This window comes from Aplidium turbinatum, chromosome 1 (genome assembly GCF_918807975.1).
Source record: "Aplidium turbinatum chromosome 1, kaAplTurb1.1, whole genome shotgun sequence".
Lineage (NCBI taxonomy): Eukaryota > Metazoa > Chordata > Ascidiacea > Aplousobranchia > Polyclinidae > Aplidium > Aplidium turbinatum.
In genome coordinates this window covers 32,778,858-32,796,730 of record NC_137472.1, presented here as the reverse complement: position 1 = coordinate 32,796,730, position 17,873 = coordinate 32,778,858, and the positions used below count along the sequence as shown (strand labels likewise).

General features: G+C 38.5%; 1 protein-coding gene across 1 annotated transcript in view; it reads left to right on the top strand.

Moving 5' to 3' along the window:
* Positions 1-16,521, top strand: part of LOC145768492 (uncharacterized) — a 46,982-nt gene extending 30,461 nt beyond the window's left edge. The window contains exons 6-8 of the mRNA XM_082579999.1: positions 11,724-11,820; positions 15,711-15,923; positions 16,287-16,521. Of these exons, the coding sequence (XP_082436125.1) occupies positions 11,724-11,820; positions 15,711-15,922 (309 nt within the window). The 3' untranslated portion in view covers position 15,923; positions 16,287-16,521. The remainder of the gene's footprint in view (positions 1-11,723; positions 11,821-15,710; positions 15,924-16,286) is intronic.
* Positions 16,522-17,873: the final 1,352 nt, after the last annotated feature.

The window sequence follows — 17,873 nt, the reverse complement described above, 5'->3', positions numbered from 1 at the left end:
TATTTGAATAAGAACCTTCTGATGATCCGTGTAGGTGAAACATGCTGTTAAGGATTCAGATAGTAATAACTATATTTGATTAAATTAAGTTATATATATTTCACTTATAATGTTCACTCAGTCTAAAAATAAATGTATGCAGTATTAGATCGATAAGAAACCGAACCAGTACATAATCCATCAAGGTATTTCAGCACTGTTTTCCATTGTTACACAAATGTGTTAAAAACAACTAGCTAATAATTGTCGTATCAGTAGCCAAAAAGAACCAAAAGCGCTAGTACAAGTTATAGGCTAGTTTGAGTAGTTCAACATCATTTTCATCCAAAAACGGTTTTGTCCCCACTAGTGGAAGTGGCCGATTTTTTGCTTTCACTCCTATTCTCGGTTTCATTTTAGTTTGACTTTGACTTGACTTGAGACAAATTTGACTTCTGTCTTTGAACTGCGTCGTTCCACGGTACAGCCGCACACCCAAAGAGTTCAACCATCGTTTCCACTTGTTCTTGAGGTGCAGGGCTGCGATTTTTTCTTTCTTGTCGAACGACCAAAAATTCTACGCTTGTTTGTCGAATAGTAATATGACGTCACAAGAGTCAGATTATAAGCGTTTGGCGGCGAGTTACCGCACAAGTTGTGTGGTATCAGAGTCACTTACTTTAAGTTTTTAATCGAACGCTGGTTGAGTGATTCCATCTACGACGGCAAAAACATTGCCGTCGCCAAATCAACACACCTCGGATTGCTGCGACAATTGCCGTATGCTTTAATGTTTAATCAAACGAAATTTTATGCGCTTCTTCATCGCGTGTCACACGGCGGTCGCCCAGAGCATCACGCAGCACTGACAATGCTCTTGTGAACTGTAAAAAGTTTGCAACCTTATAAATACCGGCTTATTGTTACGCAAAAGTTATTCTTTCATCGAATGCTTATTGTTTACCGGTGTCGTTGCGAATATAAATCATCGTAAAAGAAGATACAGTTAAAAAGTGGAATTTACCTGCTATAGATTTTATCAAACAGAAGGAAAAGTTAGTGTGGTGTTTTGCAAAATTTCTAAAGAATTTTATGACGGAAACAAATCGGAATTAGAAAAGCTACGGGGTCAAGTTAAAAAAGTAGTACAAAATTGGATAAGTACAAAACGGTTCTTCAGCAGAAAAGAAAAATAATGCTTCTGATCATATGGCATTGCGCGTTCATGAATGGGCAGTTTTGCGTCTTCAAGTATTCCAGTGACGATGCGACAGCTTCATCCTCCCATACAGCGTCTTATGATTCCTATTCTGACAGCCAGTTCTTTATCAAACAGACTCGTGTTTGCTCGCAGTATCTCAATTGTGCCGAAATTATGTTAGCGTAAACGTAAATCGAGGCAATCTTCTCGCAGTGAGATATTAATTTGTTACCGGTACGTGGTTATTAACGTTATTTTATGATAATTCAAAGTTCGCTAGATGTCGAATTAATGTAAAACAAACGTAAATTTCTTCTTGGGCATTGTTACGCAGGCAGCAAAATTTCGTTATTTTTGCATTGACTTCACGTCTGTAGACGTTGAATCAATGTAAAAATGATGATTTTTGCTGTCTGGTTACGCAATGTAACTCGCCAGGAAAATTAAATAGATTTGTGCTGACTCGAACGTTGAATCAACCCAAAATTAACTTACTTTTCCCCCTGAGTTATTTAACGTGATTTAACGTAACAGCGTGCGTATCGCTACTTTTGGTATTATTACATCAGGCCTCGAAATTCACGGCGGACACGGCGGTCATGTCCGCCGTCACAGCATGTGATGTCCGCGGGAAGTACCATCTAGATCGGTCATATTTGTCCGCCGAGAAATAGCGGTAGAAATCGTCATTGCATAGCACGAACAATTGTTGCGAATATATAATTTCCCGCGTACTCTAGCGCGCATCTAGAAAATGTTAATACTGTATCCTTTAGCTTTCATTCAAGCAGGAAAACTTTCGATTTTTACGTTGCTTCAACGATTGGTGACATTGAATCAGCGTAACAAAGGTGAATTATTCGCTAAGAACCGATGGGAGTACCGGTACTTTCACACTAATCACGCGCAACTTAGTTCAAGTTTTACGTTACAATGTCTGGCCTTGATCTCCGAGTAATATTGATAAGGCAAGGTTGGTTACAAAATTAGATTATACGAGTAGGCTATTACAGCAAGATGCAGCAAAATTTGTTTAGTTTTGGTATTACAGTAAGAAAGAAAAGGCCCAGGGAAAATTCACTTTCACTCATATGACTCGCAAAAATAAACCTAAAGAAAAAAGCCTAGTGAAACTTTGCACAACAGAAAATAGTAGCGTTAGTGTAGAAGTTTTTCAACTCGTGTCCAGAGCATTGTGACGCAAGAAGCCACACGACCTCGTTCGGTGGAAGTTAATTAGTTATGTGGCGTATTAAGCAGCTACGCGGCGCTTTGACTCTTCAAGCGCACGTCGTTGGTCTGATGAAAGCCTTTCAAAGTGACTTCGCTGAAATTTTAAAAAGACTTCTCAACCGTAGCTATAGTTCTCAAATGGCGAAGAATTATCAAGATAAAGTGATTAAGCGTGACGATCGACGCTAAAACTGGTGTGTCCGCCGTGTTACTTAATTTGTCCGCCGAGATAGCTGCTCAGACCGGACACGTTTGTCCGCCGTCAACAAAAACGAATTTCGAGGCCTGTTACATCAACTACAAATCAAACAGTGCGGTCGTGACTCGTGATAGACTACTCTAGTATATTTTTCGCTTCTCGTTTTTTCAATTCAACGTCTGCAGACGTTGAATCAATGTAAAAACGACGGGTTTTGCCAGCTGGGTTGTGTGCTTTTGTGAATGCAAATGCAAAATCGCCCATTACGTAATCACAGAAACCCTTTTAGTGGATGGAAGTCAAGTTGCAACCGTGTTTATCTGTCTACTATTCTTTATTCACATTGCAAAACATTTCTGCAATCTTGGAACAACAAGTGCATAAGTCAGACATAAATCCAAACTTACAAACACGTTGACAATTAAAGTAGCCTACTTCGGTTATTTTATCTATAAAAGAAACCCGTTGTGTCGAATAGCACAAAACGTGTGTGGTGAAATGTTTGATGCCAGGCGTTGGAACTTCGATCAAAGCATTCTCCCGCAGTGTTCAAAATGGCGGCGTTGACGCCTTGGGAGTTTCTCGTGTGAAGCGTCGCTTTTAGACCTTGCTTTGAAGTACCTGGTGCAAGAAAGTTTACGTAAGTCAGCACTCTTATGATTGCATCACGTGATGCTCCCCCCCCCCCGATTGTTCCTCGACCTGACGACGTTTAGTCTTCTCTCAATTTTTTTTTCCTTTTTATTTTCCTTTTTTTTTTTTGTAAGACAGGGCGTTTGTCGAATAGTGATGGCGCGTGTCGAGTGACCTCGTCACCGAAAAAGGCAAAAATTGCAGCCCTGTTGAGGTGTTGTTGTCTGTTTTTTATTCCACCCACTTGGATCTGCTGAACGCACAGACGTCCGCGGCATTCATTGTTCAAACGCACAAACAGAAAGTTGAAACATGTTTTTGCCTTTTCTTTTCTTTTGTTTAATTTTGCCTTTTCTTCACAATCGGTCGCTTAACCTAATGAGCAATAGTGGCGCACTTTTTTTTTTATCAATCTTTAAATACTTTTTTACTTTTGTACTTTTATTTATTGTGTGTTATTGTGAAGCATAAAAAGTATGTGGCCACAGTTGCAACTCAAGTTCGCTATATACTGTTAGACTACATATTGCCAAAAGTTGAAACAGACATTCCACACAAGCTCGTGCCTCAACGTTAAACAGACAACTAAAATTACCAAAGCACGGTCTAAAAAATAAATGGCGAAGCCTGCCGACATTTTGGATTTGAACAAAGGTAGATTTTGTGCAACACACCGCAAAACCGGCAGTTTTCTGACAAAGTTGTTTATGCCTTTTTAAACAATATTAACAAAAAAATGAGGTGGCCAGGCATAACTCGCTCCCCCTCTGTCTCAGACCTGAAAGGGTGCCACCCTCGCCCCTGCGTCATCAACGTCTATGTACCAGTACTGGCATATATTTGCTGTTTTCAATTACTTCGATCGTTTTCTATATTTAGGCTATAAAAGCGTAATGTAGTTTCGCCATCCATTTATTGGTTTCAAATATTTTCTATCACATCAGAACAAATCGTGTGTTGTGATTACATTGATGTTTTGTTAGATTCCTATAGTACCATTTCTTTTCAACTTGTTGTTGACATTATTGGGATTCTTTATGGTGATTATTCTCTGCACTACGGTCGTGTATTTATCTTTTGCCACTTGCTGTCAATCTCAACCTAATGTAAGTATAAAATATTGATTATTTAGTGATTGAACCCAATGTATTGCAACATTGCATACATCGCTAGACCTCATTCAATTATAAAGTAATAATAGCTTGAGCACAAGTATATATTTTCAGAAATTTTATGCCATGTTGCTATTTTTGAGTAGAAATGTAAAAATAGAAATACTTAGGCTTTTGTTCAAAATAAATACTTTTGCTTGCTTTTGTTTAGTAAAAAAGCATGAAAAATACTGAATGTCATGGTTTAATTATGGTGCACGACTGCACGTATGGTCTTAGAAAAGTCACTGGTACACGTCGTTATGACACCGTCTGAATGATGTGATACGGCAAGACCCGAACTCGCGACTTGGTTATTTCTTGTGTCTGTGGTTGAGGTTGCGCTGTTTAGAGCTATCGCTTACAGTACGATGTTATTTAAGTTTCTAGGTGGTGCGAGTCATGTTGTCATGATATTGTCAAAGTTCGCTTTTTGACACTTACTTTTCATTAGACTCTTACTATTTATTGCCTCAGTGGTCTGAAATAGACTGAATTAAAATAGCCGGTGTTGAATTGATTGTATCACACTTCTTTCCGTATCAGATGTCCTGTTCATTAAACACAAAACAAAAATGTTGATGTGGAGCATGACTTATCCTAATACCACTCGTTGAGAAACTTATTTGCAACAAACATGCCTTCACACTAAAGTTCAGTAGCCTACGTACAGCTAAAATAAATACTGTTATTCAGTGCTAGTTATAATTCGTGATCTTGCTATATAAAGTCATTAACTTTATTATTTGTTATATTCAACATCTGCAGACATTAAATCAATGTAAAAATGACAGATTTTGTTGTCTGGTGTTGGATTGTAGCATCGCAACTCGTTCTCGTGATTATTTATCGCGAAGCTGTTGCGGTTTGCATTCAAAAAGTGTTTTCCTGCTGCCGATCGCTAGTTCATCTATTGTTTTATGTATCATTACAGCATAAAAAGTTGCCCCTACACAGAAATATGCGTGGAGGCCTGGCCCCCACGCAGGTCGCAGGCCCATAGCCAGCCGGGGGCCTCGCCCCCCTGAACAAAATTTTGCCCCTCCCCTTGGCAAAATCTCAACATTCTCGAGCAACAGCTACAATTATAATGATTTTGCCCATTTAAATTTTTTTGCCCCCACCCCCTAAAAAAAGTTGCCCCCCCCCTTGCTCTGCGGTATGGCTACAGCCCTGCCCCCACGGCTTAGGCGCGTATAAATTCGGTAAAAAATGGATAAAAATGCGACAAAGCTCAGCCTACACTTTCTGCTATTGCACAACCTAGTTATCTTCATCCTTGAGAGAAATTTGTGAAATTTGGCATTAAAAATACCAACCTGGCATCCCTGGTGCAGGACCGGCCGTTGGACCCGCGAGAGCGTGTGATAGTCACGTGATCGACGATGCGCATGCGTCGAAGTCTTTTTTCGCTTGCAAAATGCGACAAGACAGATTTCCCGCCACTCGCGTTACTTTCAACCGTGTTCAGCCGAAAGGGCGGCTATAATTTCGAATATGTCCGATACGAAAAACGAATTTCGAATATCACCTTAATCGAAATCGAAAATCGAAATTGAACACCCCTAATTGTCAGTTCATATGGTGTCAGCTTACAGGAGTTTGAGCTAATTGTTTCAAAACTTGACACTTTAGGTAAAAAAGGGTTGAAAACCCCTGAAGTCCTTAATCGCCTTTTCATTTTTTTGGGGAAAATATATAAATACTCGGCCAAAGATATCTGACTGAAAAAACCAGTAAAAAACTAATTTATGTACAATTGTACACTGTACAGTCACTGTACAGCTAGTTAGAGATTGTGCTTTTTCAGACTTATCGTACAGATTTATTTTTAGGAAATTGTTTCATTGGCAACGATTAGCTGTGCATGAAATGTGGATATTTCTAAGAAATTTTGTGCAATTTTGAAAGGAGTGGTGCTGTTTTTTGTTGTACAGTATATGGTAGCCAGGGCTTCTCAAACTGGGGTTCACGATCCCACAAGGGGTCATGTAACGAACTTCAGGGTCGCAGAGAGTATAGCAATTTTACACAAAGTACCACATGTTCTACTTTTCAGACATTTAATTCGAAACGCAGTTGTTAAAACTGGTGCATTATTCTTAACTGAGCTATAGATTCTCCGTAAATAGACCTAGCCTTAATAGTAAGACTTCATTAATTAATAGCGGATAAACGTCTTTTTATTCGAATCACCTGGCACAGCTGGATGCGAAACTTTTTGTTTTGTCACTCCGGTTTAAAAAAAAATCTAACGATACCGATCATATATACTGGTGATAACTATGTCTATTGTCTACTGCAGCAATGCAATGCAGATGTTGTTGATGCAGCAATGCAATAAGCAAACCGAGGCTAGTCATACCAAAAAGAGAACGTATCCTCAGTCTTCGAAATTAGCATATTTTTACTTCAGCAAAAACGTTGCCAAGGCCAAACGGCAAAAGTTGAAATTGCCTCGTTAATTGTTGTGAACATTTATTAAGAAAAGATTGTATCAAAACATGTAAAACGAGAAGCAAAAAATATACTATAGTCTATCACGACCGCATTGTTTAATTTGTTGTGATGTAATAATACCAAAAGTAGCGATAAAGCGAGCAACGTGATACACACGCTGTTACGGTAATTCACGTTAAATAACTCACGTAGTAGGCTTTTTCTCTGACTTTTTGATGAGCTACGTTTCGCCTTTTCATTTGTAGTTGAACTCGGCTACTCACAGGAGGGACCACGTAAAGGTGCTAATCATCCAGGTATATCTAGAACAACGGATTGCTGACTTTGCAAATTTCGATAAAGCGATGGACACTAGAAGGGTCAGCGCTGTTAACGCCCGAAAATGAAAAAGGCGAAAGCGCGTGTCAATTACGCTGTTGAGGAGTCGCCTTTTCTAGATATCCATGCTGTGAAGCTAAAATAAGGTCTTGAAAGTGGGCACTCCTAGGCATCTTCCCTAGCAACGCCCATAGCAACAACTAATGGCTGGCCTTGTCTATAACTTAAGATCATCATTTTAAAGCAAACTTTTGCTGTTAGTCATCCAAGACTATTAAGTATTGCACACAGCTTTAGTTTTCATATTTAATTGATTATTGCATCACTTTTGGGCAAGTTTTAGTCATCAAAAATAGGAAATAAAAAAAACATGAAAAGAAGTAAGAAAATTCAATTTCGTGGGTATTGCTAAACAAAGAAAGTTGGAGAAGGTTGGTTGTAAGTCTAACAATGGTGGTAGACTTGATGAACTGTTACTGTAACACAAGTGTAACCTTTCCTGTAACACCAGAAAGTCATCCAACAACAGAAGATCAAAGCCCTTTTTGCCAACCTCCTACTTCAGCAAAAAAAATTAGGAAAACAAGGCAGTAGCAAAATCTCTGCATATTCAGAAATCTGCCAAATACTCGACAAGTTTTGACTTGACAAATCAAGAAAAAGAAGCTTTGACACATCCAAGGCCAGGAGAAAACATTAAAAGCACTTAAGAAAAAATTACAAACCCAAGCAGAGGCAAAAAAGGGTCTACTTATGATAAAGGAGGCTTTAAGGTGTTGGAAATGTTTATTGTTGTTTTTCGTAAAATGTGATTTTTGACCAAGTACCAAATTTTAATCCCAAATATCTCTTTCATTTATTTGCCAATCGCTTTCAAATTTTTATCACATCTGACAGAGTAAACATGCAAGCTTCTGGTCAAAGAATTTTGGAAATTTTGTCCATGATGCTGTCGGCACCCATTTGTTTCATGTCCGAGGATCAAAAATTTTTGAAAAAATGCAACAATTCGAATTATTTTCTCAAAATATCTTCATTTCCTTCCATAGAGCTTCAGTCTTGATACTTATAAACATTCTGTTAAAATTTGATTCAAATCCAGTGAGTGGTATTAAAAATATTTGTGTTTAAAATTTGTGTATTTTTCACCACTTGGTGGCGGTTTGGGAAAAAACGGCCACATTTTCAATTTTTTTTTTGCTTTTTTTAAATTATTTCATCTTCAAGTGAATCATTTTAAAAACAAGAAATGGGTTGTATGTTGAGAAATCCACATTTTAGTTGGTGCAGTAATGATGCAGTAACCTTCCTATTGTCCACTTCAAAACAGAGTCAGCAATCCCGTTGTTCTAGATATCCCTGTCATCATCCCATCCCATCTGAGCTGGTGCTGTATTCATTGATCTCACTGCACCATATGACACAGTGTGGCACCGCGGCCTCGCCTGCAAACTTCTTCACCTTCTTCCCGACCGGCACATAATCAGAATGATTATGGAGCTTGTCTACAACCGCAGTTTTATCCTCACCACCGAACGCGGACAAAGAAGCAGGCCAAACGCCTCAAGAACGGTGTTCCCCATGGATCTGTCCTGGCTCCACTCCTTTTTAATGTTTACATCCATGACCTTCCAACAACATCTAAGCTGTATGCCTATGCCAACGACCTGGCGATGGTGCATAATGCTTTGGAATGGTCTCCACTGAAAAGGACCCTAACTCAAGATATGGCTAAGATGTCAGACTACCTCCACAAGTGGAGACTCAAGCTCAGTAAATCTAAAACAATGTCGACCACTTTCCATCTAAACAACAAGGAAGCAAAGCGTGAGCTGGCCATCAACATCGATGGAAACATTCTGCCCTTTAACCCCACACCAGTCTATCTTGGTGTTAGTTTGGACAGGACTCTCACGTACCGACACCACTTGGAATCACTTCACAAGAAAGTAACATCACGCGTTGCCCTTATTCGTCGACTGGCAGGTAAGAGTTGGGGTGCGACAGCAACAACTCTGCGAACCACTACCCTGGCTTTTGTCCATTCCACCGCGGAATACTGCGCCTATGTATGGTGTCGTAGTCCTCATACTCACTTGCTAGACAAATCCATCAACAATGCCTTGCGTATTGTATCGAGATAGCTGAAACCTGCACCTACTGACTACTGGGTTCTTACCGTTATTTCAGGCATCGCTCCTGCTGAGCTTTGCCGCAGAGCTGCCACACTCTCCCTAGCTCGACTGGAGCCACACCACGCGCTTCACAGCTATATCACCAGATCGGTAATATAGAAACTCCTTAAATCGAGAACCCCCTTTGTCGCTCAAGCACAATCCTTCCTGGCCCACAATACCAGTGCCTCATCCTGGATCACCAATACCTGGCAAGAGGAGTGGACAAACAACACCTCCAGACTCCACACGTTTGTCCCCGACGCTGGACCCATGCCACCAGGAAAGGAGCTCAGACGACCTGCCTGGGTACAGTTGAATCGTCTCCCCACGGGTGTTGGGCGCTTTGCTTCTTTGATGCACAAATGAGGCCTATCAACATCTGCGGCATGCAGCTGTGGTGCAGAGGAACAGACAGCAGATCACATCCTCTACCACTGCCCGACATTTACTCCTCCAAGGGCAGTTGTCCTGTCAACGCTGGAGGACTCAACAATCAAGTGGCTGCTCAAAGAATGCCCGGACATTTGACCCCAATGAAATGTAGTCCAAAAAAACAACCTCTCATACAAAAAAAGAAGAATAACTCAGGGGGGGGGATAAGTTAATTTTAGGTTGATTCAACATTTGAGTCAGCACAAATCGATTTAATTTTCCCCACGGGTTATATTGCATAACAACAATGCCCAATAAGAAAATTACGTTTGTTTTACATTAATTCGACATCTAGAGATGTTGAATTATCATAAATCAACGTTAATTGCTCAACCAGGTACCGGTAACAAATTAATAGGTCCCTGCGAGAAGATTGCCTCGGTTTACGTATAAGCTAACATAATTTCGACACAATTAGGACACTGCTAGCAACACAAAGTCTGTTTGATAAAGAACTAGTCAGAATCGGTATCATCATTATGCTGTATCAGCTGGACGAGTTACGGAAAGCGAGGCGCTATAAGGAGTAGATGCTTACAATAATTTGACGTATACTGGCGTTAAATCAATGCAAATAATATGGTGATATTTCTATAAAAGATTCAATTCTCCCAGCTGGGCACGTGTCAAAGTGCTGGCGAAGTAAGAAGTAGGCTTTGTAGTTGTAAGTAGTAGGCGGTAGCTTGTTTTTACTTTTTGTTCGAATTCGGCCTTTCAAAAAATATCACAAATCTATATATTTCGCACTGTTTATCATTTTAACCATGAGTGAGGGGTCCTGGAAAGTTTCAGAAGATTAATAAGGGTCATGAACAAAAAAGTTTAGAATGCCTTGTGGTAGCCTATTCAATTAACAGTAGGCTTTATATTAATTGAAATACAACATCCAGTTTAACCCTTTGAAGGTTGGGGGGGGGCTGTCAATTCAACTTTTTTGTATCAACATTTGTATCTCTAAAACCACTGAGGCTGCGACTATGAGACTTCTTGACTTTTCCTAACTTTTATTCACCTTTATTGAGCTGAAATTTTGAGCGAATAAAAGTTATAAATTGAGAGATATAAGGCATTTCTCAGCACATCCTCTGAAATATTTCATATTCTATTGATCAAAATTTTCCCACCAACTGGATGAAAGTAATTAATTTGGCCTCGTTAATCAAATGATTCGTTAATCAAATGATTCAAATTGAGATTATGTAAAAAAAATTTAATCACAACATTGCAATGCATGTTTTTCATTACTCTATCAAAAAATACCAAATAACCCAAACGTCATAAGTCACCTCAACATTTCAACGTATATGAGCAGTTCTAAAACTCACATAGTTTTAATTTTCGGATATGCTCAGCGTGAATAATTTTACAAAGTGAATCCCAAGTTTTGAAACCGTGCTTTAAAAAAATAACAGAGATATCACTCCTAAAGCATAAGAAGAATCGACAGCCCACCCCCAAACTGAGCAAGACTCCAGAAAGCCCAACCTTCTAAGGGTTAAGACTCTGCTATCAAAGCTTAAATTAAAAGACATCGGTGAAGTCCTCCAATTAGGCAGACTGAGATGGCTTGGTCACGTTGAGCGCAGCTCAAGCTGGATCTCACAGGTCAGATGTGTCAACATCGCAGCACAGCGGGTCTAGGTAGACCAACATTTTCTTGAGAAGAACTTGTAAAACGTGACCTTGTAGCCCTGAACATGGACTCTGCCAACCTAATAAATCGCGAGGTGTGGAGGGGAAGACTTCGTTCTCGACAGACAGACAGGCCACACCCTCGACATGAGGATTAATTCATGGCCTGTATAGTGTATAATCAAAATTGGTTGATGATGATGAAATATCGATTTATTGCAAAAAATACAGTTGATTCAGTTTTGTTATTTATATGCTTCTTTTCAGTGTTAAATTCATCCAGCCTTTCCATATTTGTGTAATTGCAGTATCTTCGGGTCAATATATATGAGCCTGTGCGCACTCCTTCGACAAATTATCCTCAACCAATGCAGATATCACCCCAAATGCCGTATACGAATCCAGGTAGAAATCAATGGTAATCTATGTATCATACTTCCATACTGTACTCCTATAGGCTATCAAAGTTTACTTGATAGCTCAAGTCTTGTTTTTTGTTTGTTTTTTTATTAATAAAGAAACGCACTGATGACTGCAAATCAGGAGAGATTTTCTTGCATGAGCATACAGTGGATGTGGATGTAATAGCTCACATGCAATATTTGGTGGTGACTAAACCAAATGTTAACATTGGTGGCTGGACCTAAGTTAGTAGTTAAAAGTCTCTGCAAGGAGACGAAACTGCTGAGTGGTTGGTTTAAGCTTTCGAAAGTTCTTTCTCAATCCAAATCAACAATCTACAATTACAGTCTTGGACCATTTGCTCAAGATTTATTTTGTTATTTTCAAGTTTTCTGCATCAAACCATAATGTATGACCATATTCAAGCGTAGTTCTACAATTAGCATGACGTGGCCTATTAGGTAAATGCATTATTTTGAGATATGAAGCCTAATTGGGTGATCAGATCTTACCTAATGATGTGTAAGTTTAATGATATGAGTTTATTTAATATTATTAATTGTGTAAGTTGTTGGTTCTTTAAGATGACAGTTTTGTTTGCAACATGTCGTATTTTTGCTTTTTGTAATGCGGGACCATCTAAAGACACTAAATTGTTTCAACTGCATTACCGAATACCGCCTTTTCATAAAATCTGACCATTTATACCGTTATGACATCACCATTGAGGGTGTGAAGTCACTAACCCACAGCGGGAACATTTCTCAACTATGAAGACACGTGTTTTCCCGTTGGATGTCAACTAACCTAGTTACCTAGTTCTCTTTTTCAACAATGATTCAATGTCCGACAACATTGCATCGACATAAAAACGGCAATATTGCCCGCCGGTGTAAATTATCACTTCGGATTAACACTTTGTTAAAATATACGTCGGGAATTACAAACAGGCAAATGCGCAAAGGTTTTTTTAATTTTTTATTCTAGATCATTTAATAAGCGGAAAATTCGTCTTGTTTTTGTTCAATTATGTTCGTCTAGTACTGCTCTATAATCGTGCAAAAAATCGCAAGCCTGTGACTTGTGGTTTCGCATCACGGTAATTAATGTTATTACTCGCGCACAATGGATGAATGCGCGTTGCGCATAGGCCTAATGTGCTCACGCATTTGCGAATGCGCGGTACAGCTGGTTATCGCAGCTGGATATATTCTATATATACAACAGAAAATGTTCCCGCGCTTTACAACAGTGGACTGGTGATTATGACGCGCTGACCTAATTCTGCGTCACTCTTTGCTACTACAATACTACATATTTTCGACAGTTAATCCACGCTCATTCTATTGCAAAATTAAATAATTGGCTAAAAAAAAACGGCGGCCAAACTTGGCCGATGAGGAGGTAGCACCGGCGGTCATTCAAGCACTACTTAGCGACCATGGCCGCCGGCTGCTTTAAGGCTTGGTTTTGGCATTCTATTCCTAAGAATACCCAAGTTCGTCGAGCTGAGGAAAACTCCAAGAGAAAGAAGTCAAGCATAGAAAGGCTGTCGGTTCTGGTCGGGTCCAATGCTATTGGTACACAAATGGTGTACTTGGTCTGCGTGAACTGGATGACAAATCAATTCAGTGGTTGCTCGACATTTGCCAAACATCTGGACCAGTGGTGTACAAACTGGGTCATTCCATGGCTACTGGTACAGTCGTGGAACCATATGTCATAGATTTTTATGAAATTTCATCTGTACAATCTCCGTGCAATTTTAAGAAAAGTGATACCAATTTTACCGAAATCGACCCAGTACTTTTTGAGATATCGGCGATTGAAAATTGGCCGTTTTCAGGCATTTTCGTGATCGCTCATGCGTAAAGATTAACTGCAAATTTTGATTGACCTATTATGAAGGTGTTTCAAATGGTAACTTGAAAATTCCAATGCATATGAGTTATCCAAAGTAAGGATATTCTGAAAATATATATTGTTTGTTTGTTTTATATCACTACAGGCCACCAAGTGGCTAGTTTCACACATGACTATTTGTGATCAGTCATGCATGACGAAACTTTGATCGCTTATAGCAAAAAACACTCTACTTCGATTTTTCTGCAATTTGGCTTAAATGAAAGGTAATTTTCTTGGCTTTCTAGCTTCCAAATATGAAGTGGGATATTTGAGTAGAAATGAGGGCCAATTTTCAATCGTCATTATCTCAAAAAGTACTGGGCTGATTTCGGTAAAATTGGTATCACTTTTCTTAGAATTGCAAGGAGATTGTACATATTAAATTTCATAAAAATCTACGACATATGGTTCCACGACTGTACCAGTAGCCATGGAATGAACCTACAGCAAACTACCTCATTTCTACTCAAATATCCCACTTCATATTTGGAAGCTAGAAAGCCAAGAAAATTACCTTTCATTTAAGCCAAGTTGCAGAAAAATCGAAGTAGAGTGTTTTTTGCTATAAGCGATCAAAGTTTCGTCATGCATGACTGATCACAAATAGTCATGTGTGAAACTAGCCACTTGGTGGCCTGTAGTGATATAAAACAAACAAACAATATATCTTTTCAGAATCTCCTTACTTTGGATAACTTATATGCATTGGAATTTTCAAGTTACCATTTGAAACAGCTTCATAATAGGTCAATCAAAATTTGCAGTTAATTTTTACGCATGAGTGATCATGAAAATGCCTGAAAACGGCCAATTTTCAATCGCCAATATCTCAAAAAGTACTGGGCCGATTTCGGTAAAATTGGTATCCCTCTTCTTAAAATTGCACGGAGATTGTACATATTAAATTTTATAAAAATCTACGACGTATGGTTCCACGACTGTACCAGTAGCCATGGAATGACCCAACTACGAGTCAACCTTGGCCTGCGGTCCAGTTTTTATTTGCCCACGGCAAATTTTGAAAATATAATTGAATATGGCTCGCACAAGAAGCTTGAGCTCAATTCTGTTGCACGTCTCAGTTTCAGCACTAGATAGAGCCAGCCATAGAAACAGTGCCTCGCTACTGTTACCGCGACTAAACAAAATTAAGCAAAGAAAATCTTTTACCGCGAGTCAACAGAAATGCTTGCACCCAAGAAATGAAAATTAGCAAGTGACTGTATAGACAATTTCAAATGACAATTTTGAAATGTAATCTCACCAAACACGTAGAAAAGAAAACACGTTAACTACAAAGCCTACTTTTAGTGGGGGGGTGATCTGTTTAAGTAAAGTAATAGTCCGATTAAGTGAGGAAAATTGCACGGAAAAATCAATTTAGATTCGTGACCAGCAAAAAATGGTCCAATTAAGCAGGTAGTCCGAATAAACGTGGCCAATTAAGCGAGGTTGATTGTATAAGTGAAAACGTTTCATGACTGCCTTCCCTACAATATACAGTCTTGAAGCTAAGGCCGGACTTTAAGGACAAAAATGAGTGAAAAATGTAACGCCAAGACTCACAAATAGGATAATGTGGTCCATGGCTAAAAAAACTTTAAGCACCCCTGAACTAGACTGAGTCGCCGCCACGGCTCAAAGATGTGTTGCAGCGTGGTGGCATGGTATGACCAATGACCAATGCCGTTTAATACACAAAATTATAATCATCAAAGATGTTGTGTTATTAGCGTGTCGGTGACTGATATAGCTTAAGTTGGCAGCAACAGTACTGTATATATTTGAAAAATTACAACTGCCTACTACTACTACAGTACATAACATAACTGTGCGAAAGGGTAGGCTAAGAGCTTATGGTATTTTGGAACAAGATTGCTGCTTGTCCGCATTTTTTCGTTAAATCGAAGATTGACTGCACTGTATTCCGGTGCACACTGCATATTACTAAACTAATTGTGTTTTCTACATTCTTTAACTTCAAAAAGGACAAACTTACTACACCACACCGCCTCAAGGATATGAAGAAACTGCCAAAGGAGAGATGCAACCCCTTGTATTGATGCCAATAAATCAGTTTGTCCCAGCCCAGTACCACAACAGTAACTTTCCATCTCAGCCCACTCAATTCACCTCCTCTTCCCAACAAACTATTTCCAACCAAGAGCAAACAACTGCAGCAAGTCAGAATGTAGTTTAAGGTTGGTGATTGGTGAATGACATATTATTTTTTTATGTGATGCAACATGAAGGTGCTGTATTCTTTGTTATTTTACAATAGTGTTTAGTTACCTTGATTGGTATGTTTTAAGCTTGAAAAGTGTCCTGTTGTTCACAAACCAATCCAAAGTGTCTCTTATATTTACGTTTTGATTTATGTTAGGTTGAGAATTTGATAAAGGTTTAACTTTCTAGTTGATACATCAATCTAGATTCAATCATTCCTTCTCAGTCATCTTTTGGTCCTTTTTCGATAAAGTTTGGTGAACCCTAATGTAACTAAAATCATCCCATGTTGTCTTTTGGATTAAGCAGGTTTTATACGAGTAAACTTTTTGTTCCAGTTTTTGTTCAAGAAATATCCCGACCATATAACAGCTGATTGATGTCTCCAACTCTTCTTGCTCTGCCATCCACAGCTAAGCCTTATGGTGTTGATCTTTAGCGTTGTTTTAAATATCATTCTTTTTCAGAAATGACTACATTAACATAGCATCTGTTAAAAAATATGATGATTGTACTTGCTGGAGGAAAAGTTACATAATATTGCATTGTTTAACCTACAAACTTTATTTTTTGCTTGCCATGATTATGAAACTTTTCTCGTTTTTTTTTTCATGCAATAGTAGCCACTTGTCATTGGCATATAACTGTTTGCAAAATCATATACACATTGCACATGAATGTCAAGCCCTTACACTCTGTTCCTCCAATTGTGGATAGTGAAATTTAGTTGGGCACAATTTAACAAATACACAGGGGAAAGTCTGTAAAATACGAACCTTGTATGGTAAAAATACTGGAGTATTGATAATGCTGTAACTAACTAAAACATTGGGACTAAAAAGCTTGTAACTAAAACGTTGATCTATTTGTAAGGTATCATTGGTCGATGTACATTGTACAACGATGTTTCAGATAGGTCAATCTCGTGCATCTTTACAAAATTTTAATAGGATATTTGATACATCGTTAAGAATTATGCAGAAATGTAAATGTTCGAGTTTTCCCCAATATTAGCATGAACAAATTTACCATGTATCTTGAAAGACATACGAGCACCCATCTCTTTGTAAGCTTCAAGCAAGTTTTCAACTTCTTCCTTAAACAAATGTGACATAATGTTTCCCAAAAAGTTTGTACACAGCCACTCAAATATGCTTTGCAAGTATGCAACTCAAGTGCAATTAGCACTTATATAAATATATAATATATATATTGTGGAATGTGGATCTTTCTGAGTAATGCAATACGAAGTAAAACATATTGAACTTTTGCTTATACGGGCTTTTTATGGTGATTCGGTAGTTTTAACCATGCTATATCATATGTGATATTGAAATCTTTTTTGACTTTAAAATTGGATACATAAAATTTGAGAGTTCTCCATTACCCTACTTTTCCCTAAATCCCTAGGTATTGAGTAGCCTTCTGGGACGGTTCAGTGTTTATGCATAAATAATACCAAAATACGGCAACTAGATTTTTGATCTATTTTTAAGATGTTTATGTTGGTTTTGAAGAAAATTTAGGCATGTGATTGTGATAAATTTTAAGTCTAACGCTTTTCCTTCATCAGAGTTTGTTTCTTTGAATGAGGTTGGGGTCCATTGATCTTGTTTTAGATACTGTATATTAGAGATGTAGCGAACCCAAAATTTTTATCCGCACACCGCAACTGACTCATCAATCCGCACGCCGCAATTTATCTGGAACTTTGACACTGCACCGCACCGCAAATTACAAAAATTTTAAAAAATATTTTAACGCGTTATTGTTTAGAAAGTCAATTATAGCAAAAAGCACTCTTGGCATATAACTGGTAACCTACCGTACCAGTACAGTTGTGCACTAATTGGCTAGGCTAACCAGATCATATTCTCTTATCAGCAATGCATCTAAGTTCTAAGACATATAATAATACAAACCAA